Source organism: Myiozetetes cayanensis, unplaced genomic scaffold, assembly GCF_022539395.1.
Source record: "Myiozetetes cayanensis isolate MyiCay16 unplaced genomic scaffold, myiCay2020 scf4, whole genome shotgun sequence".
Taxonomy (NCBI): domain Eukaryota; kingdom Metazoa; phylum Chordata; class Aves; order Passeriformes; family Tyrannidae; genus Myiozetetes; species Myiozetetes cayanensis.
Window position 1 is genome coordinate 45,304,747 of NW_026087631.1, and position 20,428 is coordinate 45,325,174.

Here is a 20,428-nt window from a genome sequence, read left to right on the forward strand (position 1 = left end):
TTCTTCCCCTCTGGCACACCTATTTTGGACTGAATTCTCGTTCCATTATAGCATGCTGTGCTTATAAAAATTGTAATACTGATGTCATTGAGTGTGATTAAACTTGCATGTACTGTTCAAAACAGAAAGGGACAATTAGACTTTAAATGATCACTCTACTTGCCACATGCTTAACAAGGTTTCTCTACCATGTGATGAGTTTTATCTTGTTGGCACTTTTTCAGTATTTTTGTGTTGCACTACATGGGATTAAACTGAGAAACTGACATTCAAACATGCTATATGTAATAGCATCTTATCTGAGGAAACAATAGTTGCTTTGAAGATGGCTATGAAATTTCTGACCCATTTTAACAATTCAATCAAACTGTTAATTCCATTTTCTAAGTAAACAAAGGATATCTCCTAATTTTTGACCCTTCTGCTGAACTAAATCTCTGGCCAACAGCTCTGTGGCTTTTCAGTTCTCTCTTCTTAGGAATGCCTTCTTATCTTTACATTCATCTTGGCTCTTTTAAATTGCACACAAAATTATCCTAAAATGCTTACACTGCCCTTATTCTTAGATTGATAGGTTTGAGTTGTGGTCACCAAAAACGTAGTGCTCCAGTGGTAAATTTACCACAGTACTATTGTTAGACCAGGATGTTCAGCAGTAAATTTACCATAGGAAAATTACATGTTTTTGTAACCTTACAAAACCTTTCAAATTCTTTTCAACAATATTCTCAGAGATAATCAGTCCATTTTGCTATATATTTCTATACAGTTCTGCAGGGGCACCCCCCTCAGGTTTCGTTAAACTTCTGTCCGTCTCACACTTTTATCTGCTTCCACCCATTATTCATTCTGCTTAGTGAACTTCTCTTCTTTCTTAGATCACTTATCTCAATTAAACTTAATTTAGGAAGAAGAAATATCCTAAAGCTTCAATCCACGAGCCTTTGTAAGGAAAACTCTCTTTGTGCTTTATGCAATCTTTTGTCTGAGATTTGTGTTATTTCCAGACAATTCACTAACAACAGCAAATTCACTAACAGGGTATTTAGTTCTCACAGTTGGTTCTAACTCCATTTTCTATAGGTTGGTTAATAAAATGTCAAACTTCAGACAGTTGCATCTCTTGCTGCTTTCCAAATAAGAAAATAATACCTCAGGAAGTTATCTACTGCCTCAAGCACCATGAGGAGGACACGTTTCTGGTTTTGACACTTCTTTAACCTATGCCTGCTCAATTTATCATCATTGTTACTACAGTCATGGTTCTTATACTTCAGCATTTTCTATGTCCAACTGATATATAGAAGAAAAATCTTACTTGGAAAGTTTATTGTCACTTAGGTTATATTCTACCACGACATCGCATTTCATTCTATCAAGTCTTCAGTCGTAAGTATTACAATGTTTTCTTTGTTCACTGTACTGTATAGAGGGTTAATTTTTTTTCCTCTCTTCAGAATACTCTAGTAAACTAAGTAATTTGATGCCAAAGAGGAGAGTTATGTGAAAGGAGTTTGCTAAGCTGGCTACCAGTAATGTAGAGGTGGGAGGGGGAGAAGGACAACCTATGGACCACTTAACTGTTTTCAGGAAACCTGGCCAAAATATTTTTCTTCCAAGAAAATGCCTCTGGAGATTATATGGTTAGGTTGTATTAGTTCTCCCATATTTCCTGTCACCTTGTATTAGTGAGCAGTTTAAAGCCTTGCTGTATCTATAGCCAGCTTTGCTGGATGGAAATTCTCCACCAGGACCTCTTGATGTTTCTTATCATTAGCACTGCACTTTAGGTCTGCCTGTTTTTCCTATTCTACATTTTTTCCTCTTTCAATTGCACAACTGCAAATTTGAAGCTTTGACTTTCTCTCTGAGGTCCTCTGCTCTGACCCTGAATGGCTTGAGATTTTAACCATTATTTCACTCCTTTCTGCAGCAACAAACAAATACCATTCCCATTGTACTACTCTGGGAGGTAACTCACCTTTATAAAAACGTAAAATACATTACTACAGATTAAATAATATTTGCATAAATACTTCTGGCTTCCTCCTGGAAACCACCTATGTGCATCATTGGGTGCTGTATGAGTTCTGTTACAGAATCCAAGCCCTTTTATCTTTCCTCTTATCCTTCACAGACAGACACAGAGTATTTCAATATGAAATTGCCTGTAATGCCAGTAGGGCCAGTGGAAAATAAACCAGCCAAAGAAAACAAAGACCTTTCTCTCCTTGGCTGAAATAAAGTAACCATTTCAAGTATTTTTTGAACAACCCATAGCAAAATTTGAACAAATAACTTGTCTGTGGACTTTTTACTTTATAACTCCAGCTGAGGCTATTACATTGGTAAATATATCTTTCCTTTCAAAGTCACTTTTTTTGTTGTTTTTTATTTTATTCTGAAATTCAGTATTTACCTAAAGCAAAAGCCATTACACATTTTTTCCACGTGGATCTGTTGTCTGGGTCTTAAAAAGTCTAGATCTTTGACTAAAGGCTATGCTGTCAGAAGCTGTGTGTTTAATTACAGCTACACTGGCAGAACTGAACTATTGCTCCAATACAATTGTTTTCTCTTATGTGATTAATTTCACTGAAGTGCCATTTTCCTCATGTTCATGTTTCAGAACACAGAAGCAGTGTATCATGTCATTACTTTAAGTGTAACACAAATTTAGAATTTCATTTTAGAATCAGAGAAAAACAAAAAATGCATCAGCCATGAGGATATGTCAGGCTGGGATCAGATACTATGGCTTTATCAGAACAACACGCCCCTATCTTGCTGTAGATGCAGTGTCTGCTGTTTAAAAGATGGAGAATGCCAAACTTAAAAGCAGAGGCATAATGTTGCTCTTAATCTGCAGCCAACAGTGCAGTGAGAAATGTCCTTAAACTGGTAGCTTGGGTTGCTGAAGAGTTTTGCACACATGGGAGCTTTCTCCCATGTGTTAAGGACTTCTAGCTTCTGCCCCTCTGTACCCCAGACTAGAGAAAGTGAAGGAATGTCATTGCCTGGCTGCCGGATGGCTGCATTAGCAGTGGAGAAGTGTGCAAACATTCAGAGCACCCTGTGATTTCTCTACCCTGAGAGGACAGAGACAACTGCGCCCTGTGCTGAGGAAAGAAACAATTCATGCTACCATCTTCATCTTTCCTCCTGCCCTGGAAACTGTGCCAAAGGTTCCCTGGATGGAGCCCAGGCACTTCCCAGGGTGTGTTTCTGATTGCAAACCAACATAAATTAACAACAACCCTACTGACGCCGCTGTAGTTATATTGGTGAGACTCAGTCAGCTCACAGAGAAGCTCATTTGTCTTCTCCTCACCCTAATGCTGCAGCTTTACACGCCCACAGAGACACCTTCTGTTGCAAACTTAAGAGTGTCACAGCTCTGTGGTACTCTTGGAAAGAGAATCTGTTGTCGCTTCTGCATTCTGGTACAGATAGAGGACACAGTGTTTTTTTAAATATTTATCCTCTTAGCAGTCTTAGTGGGTGTTTGTAAAAGCTACCAAATGACAAAGTCGGTCATGGAGGCATGACTACCTATGGCTATCATATGTCCCTGTCTTTCTTACCTTCCATTTGCTCAAAAAAAATCATTGCATGAAATACTAGCCAAGCCTCTCTCAGAATTTGTTTCACTTGGAGTCCTCTATTGTAAGTTTGTATGATTTACTGTGTAAATGACTATGACTAAAATTACTTGGCAACTTTTCTCTGATATTACATTGTTTTGAGGACTTATTTCTCTGGATGAGATGTTTATTTTGAAAAAGAGTTAATTTTAAAACACTACAGTAGAATAAGTGGCATCCACTTGTGGAGTTACACATAGACTCTGTGCTGGGAAGAGGTCTTGCAATTATCCTGTACTTACATACAGGCTTTGCCTGAGACAAACTCCTTCTTAGCTCAGAGGTAGCTCTTCAATTGATTACCTCAGAAATCTGATTGGCATGCATAACTACATCATCAATGGCATGTTCATACTTGAAATGTTTACTGTTCAACAGTCACTTATTTCTGTAAAGGCAGTTTTTCCAGTGATCTGTTGTACTGATGAGTTTTTATGTCAGTACTGCTGTACCATGTAGAAATCACAAAAGGACCTTTGGCTTAGAAACTGACTTAAAGTGAAGAAATAGGTTGCAGCTATACAAAAAGCTAAGTAGCACTAGAGAGCATCCCTCAGCATCGGAACTTGGTTGTCTGTACCATAAAATTCTTAAAATCCTCACTGGCATTGTTTTATCTTGGGTCAATGAACACTTTCCCTTCCAGTTCCTGGAGCTAGCATGGGCCACAGACCATTCCCTGCAGGTAGTCCGTATATGACCACCCTGTTTCAGAGAAAAAAAGAGTTTAGGAGTAGAGTTACAGGTTGTTCCATAATAGCCTCAGTGCTAGAGCCAAGACTCAGGCACATTTAATTCACTGTCACGGACGCTGTTGCAAATATTTAAGGCATGGAAAAATATTCTGGAGGTATTGAAACAAGTTTATTTCTTGCTCAAAACTATTTCCAAACTCTCTTCGTTCTTGTTTTGCAACTTGACAGCTCACTCTGGAGAGCCCTGCTGCTATGCAACGTTCCAGCCTCCATCAGCAACAGCTGTACAATTGCTGGAATGACAATATTTACACAAGAAAGAGGTTTCTTAAGGATATGGTTAAAAAATGCAAATTGAGTCTGGTTTTGACTTGTTTGTTAGCAGTCAAAATTGTTTTTAAAGCTTAGTAACATAAACAAGGAAATCACTACTCTCCCTTTCAAGAAATCTCTAGAAAACATCATGAAACAAGGAGAAAACAAGTATGATTTTGCAGAGAAAAAAATTTGCCTGAAACCAAACAGACAGTGAACCATGCCAAGCAAATGCACCTTTTCTGGCCAATTCAACAACAGATGTATCTGCCATGGAGAAATACCTACTAAGTTTCAAGAAGTCTTGGGAAGTCTCTCTGAATTCTTCCACTTAATGCAGCCCACATTAAAAAATAGGGTGCTGGGCAGCGAGAAGGAGAGCAGTGATCCCTCAGGAGAGATCCTGAGCCACTCATGCCTTCCCTGGCCCCTTCCTCTGCTCTGATGCGTGGCCAGCTGCCCAGTTGCAACAGAGGGATTTATTCCTAGAGACCCTGACACTTAAGAGGCTGCAATGCTTGCTCAGTCAAACACAAATGAATAATTACCTATGCTTTTCTTTAATAATGTGTTTAAAATCTATAGGTATTTCACTCTGTTCTCAGGTGGGGAATGAAATAACTGCACTGCTGCTATGGAGCAAATATGCAGGCTCCTAAACTTTGTACTACAAAGCAGCCTATTCAAAAACCAGAAGCACAGGTCTACATGGCAGAATATTATTTTTAATGGCTTCTTTTTAGTTGCCTTCTTTCTATCCCTAGAGGTTTGGATTTTTCACTTTAGAAGAAATCTTTGTTTATTCTTTACCTGAGAGCTGATATTTTTACATAATCATATGACTTTGGGAGCCACAGTCTTTGAGAAAGGTACAAAGAAAATACTGGTAAAAATAAAGACAACTGTCAAGGCAAGGTAGGAAGCTTTCAAATGTTCTCAGACTATTTCCAAGGTACTTGTAATATTATTATTGTAAAATAGTATGTAGTATGATAGTGTATGCGGTACAGTATATACTGTATTTTTCTAGTATTTTAACTATACCATTATCTAGAATGGTAAGAATGGCTTTACCCTTTGTTCCAGTATCAGTTAACAGATTGTTGTTGCAAAGGTGTGTTTCCTTTTCATTACAGTAATTAATGCTGGCTGCAGTGAAAGGAGAGAAATACCTCCTGAGACACTTCTAATAGCCCTGTCTGTGTCAGCTCTTAACATTATTGCATGTGTAAAAAAATGTGGCATGAGATATTCTCACTTCAAACAGTCGTGACCAGTGCTTTTGACACCTATGTGACACATTTGCTCTGAAGATGTGAACCCGAGCGGCAGGAGGTTTGAGCTTTTCAAAAGAGCAGACCCTGCTGCAGACAAGGTCTGTCTGGTTACACGGCTGGGACTGATCAGCCCATGATGTCTGATGGAAGACAAAGCCACAAACACATGTGAAAAAGCCAGCAAGGAACAATGATTTCATACGAAACACGACCCATGCCCAAGAATTTGGTTTTGAATGGTGGGTAGTGGTTTTTATGTGGCCCTGCTCTATGTTTCGGCTCAGGGTGTATAAACTGCCTCTTTCCTGCAACTTCTGAAAAAAGTTTCTGTGCAGTGCCTGGTCTTCCTCTTACTGCATTTTTTAAAAAATGAAATTAAACACTGGGCCCTATTCAGCTGAAAATAACCCCTGCATCTGGTACTGCCTGAGCTCTGTGAGTCTCTTGTTCTCTAAAGATATTTATACAACTCTTAAAGGAAAAATATCCCTTTTCCAGATGCCATGGAGGAGGCCATTACACATAATGATGATCCCATCCAGTAGAGCTGTTGTTCTGTTCTCCGTCACAGGAGAGAAAGTTGTGCCTGTCCACAGTATTTAAGTCTCTAGAGTCTAATAGGGCAGCAGAACATGCTGGCTGAAGTTTTTATTTGTTGGCCAAGCTTGAGTAAGAGAAATATTAACAAATCTATTTCATGCTCTGGTATTTCAATTGCCCCTTCTGGACTTAGAATGTGAAGAAGAATGTGGATGGAAGAAGCAATTTATAAGGTTTCATGGCAAGAATCTCTCAAGAAGAAAAAAAGTGGGGGGTCATCCTGCACATTTCCTCTTGACTTCTGTGAGCAGTTTAAAGGAAGAGAGAAGCTGGATTTGTGATCTGCCTTCACCTGAGGCCAAGTGGGTTTTGTGTAGTTTCCATTTTCCTGTTTCTCAAGAGTTATTCTGCACATATTGTGAAAGAAAGATGGGGATGGGAATTAACGGTAGAATTAAATAATAAACTGTACAAAATACAGAATCAGGGAAAGCTTAAGGAAGGAGGGGAACTCTAAGGGGATTGCCTTTTGTCTTTCTGTTTGAAGGACAGCTCGTACCCAGAACTGTGATACAGATCACTGTCTAGCATGCAGGAGCTTGTATGAGTTTCAGAGATTTCCCACTGGAAGCAGCCGGAACTGGAATAAGCCTGGTAAAAATACACATCAGATACAGTAGATATCTTTAGTCTCCTAAGGTAAATAGCAATTTTTTTGCATAGGAGATAGAAACATACAGCTCTGTGGGAAATGTGTTCGACTCCTTGTCTTCCCCACTCTCCAGAGAAATAGGGTCTTAGCCCTTCAGCTAATTATTCCTCAGCTGCAGTTGTTCAAATGTGTTTTAACTTCTGTTTACATTATTTTATTCCCAAAATCCTTTGTCAAGACTATTTAAGCTTCTGACTTCTGCAAACCTGATTTGGTGTAAAAAAATCAGGCATGCATTCAACATGAAGCACACGCATAGTCCCAGCGAGATAAATAATAACTTTGTTTAGGGCAACAGTGCTAAGCCTACATTAAATAGACCTTGCTCCCCAAAGATGCTAGATCCTTGATTTGTAACCACTTGCAAAATACTGGGGCTTAGTGGATATTCCTAGCATCCATTTTCCTCATTTCACAGCCAAAATTTCCTCAGGAGTATTTGGGACACCACAACAGCCAACTCAGCTCAATAAACATCCCAGTGGCTCACCTGTACCGCCCAGTGCAGAGCTGTTTTGAAGTCCTTGTCCACCAGAGTTGGGTCTGCTCCCTTGTGCAGCAGAGTCTGGGTGTGCTGGGGTCTGTTGTGGAATGCAGCCCAGTGGAGTGAAGTCATTCCCTGCAAGCCACAATCCCGGAGGAGAAATTACTGTTGCTCACAGGAGCACCCTTCAAGCCTCTATAGATAAGGTAGGCAGTTGTGAAACCATTCAGGATGAACAGATTCTTCCCTCTCCATCTTGATTTGAAATAATTAGCAGCAGCTTCTGAATTAGGGCGGTCATAAGGGGGAATCTAGCAATAAGCTTTTTCTCAGAATTAATTTTCTGAGAATTATTATAAAAATAGATACAAATGCTTCCTCTGTACGTGACTACATCATGTTATAAACAGTTATAAACAGTGTGTGATCAGGACCACGATGGTGGGCAGACAGTTCTTCACTGCTCAGCCTAGATCCTGTGAGAAAAGCCTGTTTTAGACTGGTGCTTTGACATTACGCAGTGTGATGGTTATATTTAGTCTTATCTTTGATTCAAAATAAACATTGTAAACTAGTACTGTAGCTGGCACTACTCAGCAAGATAAAGAAGTGACACAGTGATATCAAAAAAAAAGTCACAATATAAACATCTTATATTTGCTGTTTTGAGAGAAAACGAAGTGAATGATGAGCTGTTCACCTGCACTGTCGCTCCGTCTTAGCTGCATCCAGTCAGTCTTGGTAGATCAGAGAATTCATGGCCTGTATTTGCACCATGAACATTGTTACACAAACTTACATTTTACTCTATATATGTAATAATTAAGATTTTCTATATAAATTTACCCATTTATTGTGTTTATTAAAAATTGCTAGTGTTTTTCTGGTGTGGTTACATTTTATTTTGAGCAGGTGTTGTTTACTCTCTCTTAGTGGGAAAAATGCATTTCAAGGGTCTTGTTTGGTTTCCAAAATGATAAGAGTGGAAAAGAAATTAAAACTTGAAATAGAACCCCATAAAGCCAATTGATAACAACTCAGGTAAATTATGAGCTATAACACATTGATATAGACAGCTTATCAGTGCATTAATAGTGGGGGTTGTTTGCAGTGATTTTCTGACTAAAAGCTTGAATGCTTAAACATGAGTTTCCTCTCACTCATCAGATATCTTCTAAGTCCCCAGGTGGCTTAAGTCCGGGTGATGACGAAACAGAGCTCTTGAACAAGAGCAGTTTTGGTTTTACTTATGGTTTGCAAAGCTTAATCATGGGGATTTTCGTTTTGTAAAACCAAAATTGAAGGTTAACTCCTGCTCTAACTGAAATTAATGGGAGGTCTGCCAATGATGTCAGTAGTCCAAGATTTCAACACAAGGGACTTAGTAATACTGTTGACAGACACTCAGTATTTGAGTGATATGAATGAGTGATATGAGGCTTCACTTAAATGATTCCCAGCTGGGAAATGGGTACTCATTGCTGGTTCTGGAGAGCAGGAAAAATCACTGAGAAAGGAGAAGCTACAGCGTAGCCCCAGGCCAGTTTCCTGTCATCCTCTCTCTTGATATGGGCAAAAAAGATCCTTGAAAAATCAACTTTCTTTCTGTTTCTACTGCGGTAACCAGCAGAATCATCTGTAACATAAGAGTGTAAAACTGTGGGTAGGGTTCAAAGATCTCTCTAGTACAGGGACACAGCTCAAACAGGTCAGTAGCAGATGAAAAAATATAAGGAATAAGGCTTGACAGCAGACTGCCACCTAATATTTGGTAATCAGGCTAAAGATTTCCTATGACATTTACATCTCCACAGACCTTCACAGGGTAATGATGCATTTTCTGAAAAAGTGTTTATTTTACTTTTCTTTGAAACAATCACGTGGTAATTTCTGTAGATGTTCCTACAATTTTATATGAAAAAAAACCCCAGCTAGTAATACATCTCTTTTCATCTTCTCCATGCAATTTATGTTACCATGGGTTTATATTGTCCCTCTGACACAGCTGCCAGGCTGAAAGCCCTACTGTAGTTTGTTTGCTCTAGCCGTTAGCCTGCCCATGAAAGGAAGCTGCTCTATAACTATTATCATCTTTGTAGTCCTTTTTCTGTTCCTTTTCTTGTATATCCTTTTTCAAGGATTACTCTTGTATCTGACACTTGCCATGTGGTAGTACCAAGGATTCAGACAGAGCTTCCTGTTTTGTTCTCTATATCCTTTTCACTATTACGTACATTCCATGCGTCCTTTGGGAGCACTCAACTGAGTAAAGTGCATTGAGCTGTTTGTAGCAGGAGCTCCCACACGTGGCAGGCAACAGCTGTCTGGCTGTCTAGCCCACACCGTTTGATTTGCACACAGTGTTACCACGCTTGAGTGGCATCTGTCGGCAGACCGCTGTTTGTGAGAGGAAGTATGAAAGTTGTAGCAAAACTGTCAAAGCTGAAGGTCCAACATAATTATAACCTTTAAGGTGAGACAGCCAAACATAAGGATGCAATAAGGATGCAAAAAATAAGGAGCAATAGGGGACATAAAAGGACAAAACTCAAGAAATGCCTGGGAGAAATACACTTGTGCCCAGATTCAAGGCTATTTTCAGGGAATGTTTCTTCACATTGTCGTCTCACAGGCTTCATAAGTAAACCCACAGAAAGCCATAGCTGTGGAAACTGTGAAACCTCCAGATGTGTTTCTTACTGTTTATGTGTTCATGCATTCATCAGGGTGTTTTTTCCAAGTGTCAGATGGGAAAACTGAAGTGTTTTACTTATGCCAAGAGAACAGTTCTATTAGCTGCAATCATTGGTGAAGATCCACATTTTTCAGAAAATATGAGTATTCAGGACTTAGTACTGACTCTTGAACAAGTACATTGTCCATGCCAAATAACAGTGAGATGGACTAAAAGTTCCAAATTACGTGCAGCAATGTATTACAGCAAAGCATTATAGCTTGAAATTATGATCCACAGTGTCATGCAATTCATTAGCAACACATGTCTGGTTTAGGATGTTGTATGGAGGGTGTGCAAACCTTTCAGTGGATAAGGAAGAGGAAATACTAACAGCCCCCTGGCCATCCTGGTGCTGTGGAGAAGAGACATGTCCTTGAGCAATTGTTACAATGAAGCAAAACGTATGAAAAGACACTCAGAATCTCTCGTGTCTCTCTTGTGGCTTCTCTCTTTGGAGAAAAATATATATGGAAAGTTAACAGTCTCCTATGTACCCTTATATAATACACAGAGAACACAATTCTGTATGGATCATAGAACAGCATAAATTTTGTAGTTCCATGGCTGTTAACGTAATACCAGCTCCTTGTTTCTTTTCCTGAGAACAATAGTTGAATGATGGGATCAAGGAATCATAGAATCATAGAATGGTTTGGAGAATATCTCGTTCCAGCCTCCCTGCCATGAGCAGAGACATCTTTCACTAGACCAGGTTGCTCAGAGCCCCATCCAACCTGGCCTTGAACACTCAGGATTGGTAAAGCTGGAGATTCACTCCATTGTCTAGCTTCAGAAGAATCAAAGGCAATTTTTGTTCTTGTTAAGTGATTTAACAGACTGGTTCAAGGTACTTCACAGTTGCCTAGATGGTTTATTAGCCTACAGGTGCATGATGTATAGTACGAAAAAAGAGATACTTTGCAGAATTCAGCAAAAGCATTATAGAAATTTTTGACTAATGCACAGTCTCATCATAGAAGTGATTGTACAGTGGACTCTTTCTGGACAGAATGACTTCTAATCCCCCAGAGCCTGGGGACTGTGAGTTGTAGAACAAGCTCACTTACCTCATTGTCCTGATGATTAATTTCACTAAGATTTGACTGCTGCAGAAGAACGTTCAGAAGCCTGTGGAAGCAACGACATAATCAGTGTGCTGTACTCCTGACTAAACTTGAAAAGCTGAGTTTTTTAAAAAACAATATGCACAACTTTGTGAAAAATCAGTATCAGTGATGGGTGTAGGTCAGAATCTTTGGTCTGAGCTTTGTCATGTGAGAAAAGCAAACATGACTTTGTAGCTTACTGTAACAAGGAGTTTAGTGCTGGGAATTAAAAGCAGATCCACTAGGAATAATTCTTGTGCTGATTGCCAAGTTAGAAGCAGGGTGTGTAATATTATACATGTGTGCAGGTTTTGGCAGCTTAGCAATTCACTGCCAACCTACCTTACAATGTCTTAAACCAACAGAAATGCCAGCTTCTGCAAGGATTTTTCACTCTATTTAATTCTTGGAGTAATGCTATGTAGTGTACATATTTGTGTGTATGCGTGTGTTGTATACATATTTACTGTATATTTACACACACAATCCCCAGTATTTTACAAGGCCTTACAGTATGTCTCTGGAATAGGGCCACTATTATGGTATAAAACATAGCAATGCATGGGCTCACATTTTACTGAATATTGGACTACAAACACTCCCCTCTGGTGGAGGGAACATTTACAATAAAGTAGTTACATGAAATATTATTCAAGTGCAATAATTTTTTCAACACTTCACGGATTTTGCTTTTCCCTTCCTTTTGGTATCCTGTGAAGATGTTCTGAAATCACTACAGGTTTGACAAAGATGGTTGTGTTTTATAGTAGGATGCTAAGTGTTTGGATCACTTATGTGGCTGGACCATGGAAATGGAAAACACCATACTGTTATAGCTTTAACAAAGCCAAATAGCACACATCCTAACATGAATGTACAGTTCTTATGACTGCAACAAGAGGAAGGATATATCCTAGGGGATCATTGTGCAATTCTGTAGCTCATCTGTAATTTTCATGAGTGAATTTGTGTGAATTTGCTAGAAATCTTCAAAACATGGACATTAAAAAGGCATGCTCTTTTGCAAGGAAATTAAAAGATGGTAAAGTGTAAAGGAAAGAAGTCTGATAAATGTACAGAGAACACACAGACTTGCGTGTATACAACCCTGCATTTATTCCCATGCACAGGAGACTGAATGAAAAACTTTGCTGCTTTTCCTTAGGTCAATCTTAAACAACTTTCTGTATATTTTCTGGATTGAACTGTGCTCAGGCGTGTGGATCAGATCAAGTTGAGAATGTTGCTTATCAAATTTGTTCTCCCCTACCAATAAGAAAGAACTAGATATGTAAATCATTCAAAAGAAGGTATTTACAGGTGCTTAGGGATGATTTTGGCCATTCCACAGCTGAAAAGCTTCTCCACTGTTAACACCTTCTTTGGGTGCCAAAAGTCTAAAGCCAAGTTTTTTTAATGTCGAAAATACGTAAACGGTGATTGCTGGGTAGATCCAAGTGTAGGGATTTTGCTTTGACTTCAAATACTTCTGTACATGGATACAAATACTTGTAGAGTTACACCTCCTTTTCTGAATGGAGTCATACCATAGGAACCCTGAAAAGGATGACACTTTACGATTGCTGTGATTAGTTTGGTAAATGTTTGTAAAAGGGAAGAGAAATTTTGTGGTCATTTAGCACAATCACTCAGAATATCAGAAATTCAGTGCCTGAAAACAGGCTCTGGTAAAAATGGACTACTGAGCAGAAAGCAATTGAGATAACCATAATATGCTTGTAAAACCCATTTATCACATACTTATAGAATGTGATTCAGGGCTCTATGGTCCAACCCCAGATATGATCAATGAAACCACTGTATGCGAAAGAAATCTAATTCTTTGGATGTAGAACCTTTATCAGCAACAAACTTTGGCTCACTTACATTGTTAGACCATTATGGCAACACAAGTGCTACCATTTAAGTATGTAGATACCCAACCATGCAGCTGAGATTTCTCTGATATCTGCTCTTAAAGGCATAGCTCAGGAATGGATTCTCTTTCCACCTTGCCTGTTAGGCTCTGTGGGATGCACTGAAGCACATACATCAAATATCAAATCAACACATAAACGGCCTCTATCTTTCCATGTAGTTCACATGCTGCCTCCAGCACATAAGGCTGCAGTAGTGGACTGCCAGCTTTCAGATTTGGCTGAAAAAGCATTTTATAGCTGACCACTGCATGTTCCCTTTTGGTAAGGACGTAGGATTCAAGAGAGTGATAGTGACCACAATGGAAAAGACTCCCCCTCAGTGCTCCAGGTATGTGTTCTGGGCATGGGGCAAACCAGTGGGAAGACAGGGGAAAAGGAATTTATCAACTGGTAAACTCCTGTGCTGAGCAAAGAAAGGTCTTCCTGTACCCATGGAGAACACGAAAAACATTCAAGGAACCCAATGTATTCCTGGGAAAGCAGATTACTGTTTCCTTTCAAGTAGCAGCATGTGCAATGTTGTACAAACATTGTCTTCTTTCCATGTTGGCTTTGTTTAATGATAGTGATCTCTACTTTTGCAGAAATCTCAAACTATTCTCTCCAAGTGATGCATGAAAAGGAATGATAATGTGGAAAATTATTAAAGATGGTAAAAAAGGCTGGAGAGCAGATCAGCATAAATGCCCAGAGGTCTGGGCTGGTATGATATAGTGACAGCAGCAAAATTGTAGACTCAGTGATTATGTCACATGAACATTTTGCATTTACTGAACGTTTTACCTGTCTCTAATGTCTTCCCATACCTCTTCACTTAGGAGAGTTTTTTTAGTGAATTTATTCAGATGTACAAATCAAAATTTGTTAAACCTTCCTATTGTCACAGGCTAGAATGAGACAAAGAGAATCTTTCTTTAAGAGTTCTTTAGAAGACGCTCTATAGTTTTTACTCCACCTTCAGTAAAAGTAGTTAAAAATGAGCCAGACCACTAATCCTCAACTTCCCCTTTATGGAAGGGGCTCTCAAAGAGGTTGTAGTGTGGAAAATTTTTCTCATGTTTGCCATTCTACTCAGAGGAGAAGTCCAGAGAAGTAGCTTCTTGTAATATTTCACGTGAGGAGGTAGCAGAAAGGTAGTGGGGCAGGGGAAACCCAGGGTTTCAAACTCTGTTATAATATTTTTACCGCCCTCAATCTCTTGTTATCTTAAACCAGGCTCCTCACTTTACTTGGCCATCGATCTCTGGTACACAAGTGTGGTAAAATGTTTTTCCTCCTCTCTACTCTCTTCATGATAACCACTGAACAAAGCAGCAAGTTACACACAAGTGTAGCTGTCACAGCTGTTCTTCCTTACATGGGCTCTCCCTGGGTTGCTGACTACCTACTGAGATTCAATTAACAAAATTGTGGGAGCCTGGGACATACCTCACGTCAGGCTCTGCAGTTGCAGCATGTAGTGGCAACCTCCCGGTTTTGTCAGGTATGTTCTGCTTAGCACCATTCCTGAGCAAGCTGACACAGCCTTCCAGCCAGCCCTAAAACAGAAGAGCATGTCAAAGAGGAAAGTGAAATGCATCAGGCCAGATCTTTTCTTGTTGGTGCTGGCATTCGTGTGTGACTGCAGCCATTTCTGCCAGCAGAGGAACTGTTTTTTTTTTTTTCCCCAGTTGAGGTTTCTCTGCACCGAGAGTGGTTCTCTTTAGAGCCTGGGCCTCAAACTAGCTTGGTCATTAATTTCTCTGATAAGGTGAGGTGTTTCATTTACACTCTACTTTGTTTTTTTCTGCAGCTGTGGCAAGTACTGACTGCCTAAACAGTGATTAAAACACTGTTTAAAACACAGTTCCTGTATCACTAGCAAATGCTATACATAGTCTTGCATGGGAATAAAATTATGCTAGATTAAACCAAGAACATGAACATTTAATCTCATTTCTTTTGTGAGATTTTAGCAGGGATGTCAAATCACTAGTAAAAACCCCAGAGCGTTGTCTTATAAACATTCTTGCAGAAGTTTGTATTAGTGACAATGCTAGACTGAAAGTAGCACCAGAACAGATGGGATGAATCAGTTCTTGGACTAAAACCTTCTACTGATCACCCTAGCATAAAAGCAAGTAAACAGTCTGGTTATAAGTTATAACTGCATACATCTTTCAGCATATATATAAATCCCAGAGAAATCAAGCATCGGTTTAAGTGTTTTGCTAAAATTTCCACAGCCAGTCAGTAAAGACCATTCCCTCCTATATGAGCTACATTGGATTGGCATTACTGGCATTTTTAGGGAAAAGCGGTGGAATGGTGCAATCAGAACACACTTGTTGGAGCTCTTAGTGGAAGTGCAAGACCACCAAATCCTGCATGCGATTGTGACGGTGCAGCTCTGCTGAATTCAGTTCTGGACTGACACGTCAGTCTGGACAGACATCACAGCCAAATGCTCCCTAGACCTCTCGTTATATCTATCACAGAAACAGAAATGGAAACTTCTAAGCCTGGGTGGTTTAAATCTTTTCCAGTAATTTCTTTTTTTCCCAAAGATTATTTTTTCTCCTCCGGGAAAGGAGGAAGGAAAAAAGGAACATGACACTAATTATGGAATTTTTTGGAAATATCTTGCAGAGAAAATGTTTGTTCTCAAGTAAGTGGGACATGCTCCTTGCACTGGATAAGACTGCCTGTTTTGCTATTTTCTATGCTTATTTTCAGGCTGAGCATTGCAAAGCTAAGCAGAAGCATTGTTTTTATCCTGAATTTTCGGGAAGAAACTAGATGCAAGGGATGTCATTTAATTAGGTTGCCACAGTATCTGTTTAAATGGGTTGGCAGTCATCCAGCCATAACTCATACTATGCAGCACGGGTGAAAATTCCTTCTTTCTGTCCAAATAATAATGGAAGCACACTCTGCTTAGATAACTTGGTCCCCATTCTCTCTCTGAAACCTGAATTACCTCCTGCAAGGAGTAAATGACTAAGGAAAAGAGGACCATCCTTGCTGCTTCAGACAGGTGTGCCACATCTCCCTTCCCAAATGTCTCAGTGAGGTGTCTGCCCCTACTGTCACTTGCATGTAGGCTGATCAGGGGATTGGATTGCTTATGATCTTAATATTTGGCACTTGCAGCACCTTGAATTTCAGTTCTCAACCAGGCCATGCAAAGTCCAGCACTACAGTGAAGAGAAGCAATGCCCTGGCTCATGTGGTGTGCAGGAACACCAGCCTGCTGACCACCAGAATTTGAGACAGGAATGCCCTCACTGGAGCATAAGTATCTGCTGCTGTGAGAGGGGAAGAAGTTAATCTGCATATAAGGACAAGAGGGGACCTTCTAGTGCACAGAAAAGAAGTGATTTTCTTGAAACCACACAGAGGAACCTGAATCCTACTGAGATCCTCATACCATGCACTGACTTTACAGCCTGAAAGAGAAAGAAGACTCTGACAGGAGTCCTAATCCTCTTCTAATACTCATCGCTCCAGCTTTGCATCACAGCAAAGTTTCAAAAACAATTAAGCTGTAGTCTAGAAACAAATGTTTTGAAATTTTTTTCCTTCTACAGTATAAACAGAAATCTTTTTTGTCTGCACATTTACTCCCTTCACTCCATCCTTCTCTCCCAAGTATTGGTACCAGATAAGTTGCCAGAGATAAACTGGTACGTCCATAGGCATCTTGAGTATTAATATTGGCTCCCATCTTCAACAGAAGCTTCACTGTATCAACCTGGCGTCCTGACACAGCATGCATCAAAGGGGTGCAACCTGGGGAAGAAAGCCGAATTTTTTTTACAATTTTCGTCAAAGCCTAAGATACAGTTTCTTATTTGCTAATGTTAGCCCTGGCAAATTAACAAATCCTTCCTCTGGCAACTGTCCAACAGTTGTACTCAGCTTTTTGTAAGCAGGAAGTAACTGCTATGCCACTTACTGACCACCAAGTTTAAAAAGAGTGTGACTTCATTAGCAAAAGCTTCGCCTCATTAACTCTGCTCCTGGAGGAAAAAGCACTTTTCTGTTGACAAGTTCCCAAAATGAGCTTTTGGTTTTGTACACCATTTTGGAGGCTGACAGTCTTCAGAATGACTAGTAGCAAGATATGGTGCTTGGCTAATCTTCTCAAATACTGTATTTGTTCTTTTTCTATGTATTCAAAACAATTATGAAATCAAGCCCCATCCCTTGCAAAGGTATATGTGTGTGAGTTGGTGCTTTATGTAGACAACAACCTAATTTGAAGACTGGATTTGCTCTAGGATATTTTCTTTTCTGTTTTCTTAAGAACTTTTTTAATATTCTGCAAACAATTTCTGTGCTGTAAAAAACCGGAAATCCACATTCAAACCTAATACTTGACTTTCTCACAAAGTATTACAATGTCATTTAATTGCTTCCTCTTCCTTCCAGTCTGTTAACTGCTGAAAAACAGCATGACATTTTCCTGCAGAATCCGACAAATCAATTTAAAATTACTATGCTGGGCATAAATAAGTAAACGTAAGACTAGAAACTGTAAGACACAACTGAAGAATAATTATTCTTACTGGATTCAATTAGACTGCTGAGGAAAGGTTCTACTCAACCTGAGATCACACAGACTGACACACATGCAGGATATGAGCTGTGTGTTTTGCATTGCACAACTCGTCTTTAATTACATTTGTATGTACAGTGTAGCAAACAAGTTAATGGTAGACATGAAAGACTTCTATTTGCTGATCAGCCCATCTCCACCCACTCCACCCGCTCTTTGTACCTAGTCCCTCCCCCATTAAAAATCCAGACTGAGAGAATTTTATCTTGATTAAGCTTTTCCCTACTGACCAGTAAATGTTTTAAAGATAACAGTTAGAATGTTTGCTTTAAAGTGTAAAAAAACTGGTAGCTAAATAAAAGCTGTTTGAGATTAGAACAGACAGTGTTCATATACAAGAAACTGCAATTAAAAAAATACTTTTGATAAACAAAATCTTCCTTGAGAACAGCTTCCAGAGATCTGTGGCTCTAATTCACTTGGGAAACAGATGCATATAAACCTCAGCCAATGTACAAGAACTAAGCATTAAACAGTAACCTGAACACAAAATGCGCATAGTCTCACAGATAAAACAGATTATTTAGATGATTGCACATTGTACAACCAACCCTTTGGCAAACAATTACTTGACAAAATCATTCAAGCTGTGACTGTACACATACTTTTTAAGTGCAAAAGACTGTAATCTACTTCAGAAATGTGTAGAATGTAAGGCATTTGGCTTTGACAAAAATATCCTTTTTCCTTCTCTGAAACGACAACAATTTCTCAGCACCTCGCTAAGATAAACTAATGATACTAATTATAGCAAAACAGCTTATTTGTATCCATATAAAAATTGAAGTTACAATTACAGGGAGATAGAAAAACTCAAACTGTGCATTTCCAGTGGAATAACTAAAATTTATTCTGCTATTAAATATAATCTGCTGCACACAAACATCAGGATAAGAATTTGGAAAATTTAATTGCAAGCTGAAGCAACAAATCTCCTGAGAACAAACCCAGCCTTCATTTACCCTCTCTGTCACAACACTCCAGGATAGAAGGATCTTCCCGAATCACTGCAGTCAGTGTGTTCACATCGCCATTGGCTGCTGCTTGGTAAATCACAGTCAAGTCGATCTCTTCTGCTGCATCAGCTGCAGAGAAGGAGCATGTCCATGAGTAAGCAGAGAGCAAGTACAAAACTGATAAACAGTGAAAATAATGACACTTATCTCACTGAGTTTTAATGCCTATGTAACTTGGAACAAAGTATATCTAAAAAGTGCTATAGGTTTTGTTAGTCATCTGGAACTTGATTGTCACCATAGCTTCTTCCAAAAACTTTCAGACACAGGCACTGAAAGGACTTTTTTTCTGGAAAGTTTCCACCTCTTTTAAAAAATTATACTAATATTAATGTAACATGAAATGAGAAACAATGAAGTAATAACTGAATTAGCTCATAATGTTGCTGGCTACACTTTTATGACAGAGGAAGAAATCAGGACCCAGCTGTTTTCAGTTTAAATGTTATCCTTGCACCAGTCAGAAGACTGAGGCTTTTCACTTCCCTGTGTTGTCCAAGGGAAATCTCTTCTCAGGAGAGTGAACTTCTGGCAACTATAGTTTGTGTTGATTATTTCCACAAAAAGGAAAAATGGAATATTGCTTGGAACACAGGATAAGTTTACTTTGTTTGGCAACTACAGTGTGAATTAATATTTAAACCAATGCCTTGCAGGATCTGTTCCTGAATGCTCCTCAGATTTTTCTTTCTAGAGAAATTAATGTGATGATTCCTTCTTTGCTTGCAGGCTAGTCATCCCATGTTCCACGTGGCTATACCTCCTTTGGCTTCAAGTAGACTATTAACCTGTTAACTCTAGGAGTCAAAAGAGTTAATTTTTTGGTGCTGGGTCAAATCCGACACACTGGTAAAATGCTCTAGATATGTGTATCTAGGTCAGACATAACCGCATGTTTTTGATCTCTATTAATTCAAAAAGAAGTCCACCAGCAGCGGGATCAGCTGTTCACAGTGGCTGAGGGTCTGCTGTGGTTTAACCCCAAATGTTGGTCTGTGGTATGGAAAATCCCTTTGGCCAGTTTGGGTCAGCTCTCCTGGCCATGATCTCCCCAGCCTCTCGTACTCCTGCTTGCTGACACTGAAAAGTCCTTGACTTAGGATGAGCAGTACTGAGCAACAACTAAAGTACCATCATGTCACCAGCATTATTCTTTTACTAAACACAAAATACAGCACTGTACCAGCTTTTAAGAAGAAAATTATCTATCTTAAGTGAAACCAGGACAGAGTCAGAGCTCTAGAACATAAAATTTGTCCAGCTGCTGCACTACCTTCCTAACAGGAGAATGTAATACTGACACCTAAATCACACTAGAGAGTTGATCAAAGGAAGGACAGATTAAGCGACTGGTGACTTATC

The 20,428-nt window shown here is 39.3% G+C and overlaps 1 protein-coding gene across 3 annotated transcripts in view; it reads right to left on the bottom strand.

The window, feature by feature from the left end:
• ANKRD55 (ankyrin repeat domain 55) overlaps nucleotides 1-20,428 on the bottom strand; it is a 44,356-nt gene that overhangs the window by 18,107 nt on the left and 5,821 nt on the right. For all 3 annotated transcript variants that reach the window (XM_050329928.1, XM_050329929.1, XM_050329927.1), the window contains exons 2-6: nucleotides 19,013-19,135; nucleotides 17,091-17,221; nucleotides 14,879-14,988; nucleotides 11,472-11,532; nucleotides 7,674-7,802 (exon numbers count right to left, since the gene is read on the bottom strand). In XM_050329928.1, the coding sequence (XP_050185885.1) occupies nucleotides 7,674-7,802; nucleotides 11,472-11,532; nucleotides 14,879-14,988; nucleotides 17,091-17,221; nucleotides 19,013-19,135 (554 nt within the window). The remainder of the gene's footprint in view (nucleotides 1-7,673; nucleotides 7,803-11,471; nucleotides 11,533-14,878; nucleotides 14,989-17,090; nucleotides 17,222-19,012; nucleotides 19,136-20,428) is intronic.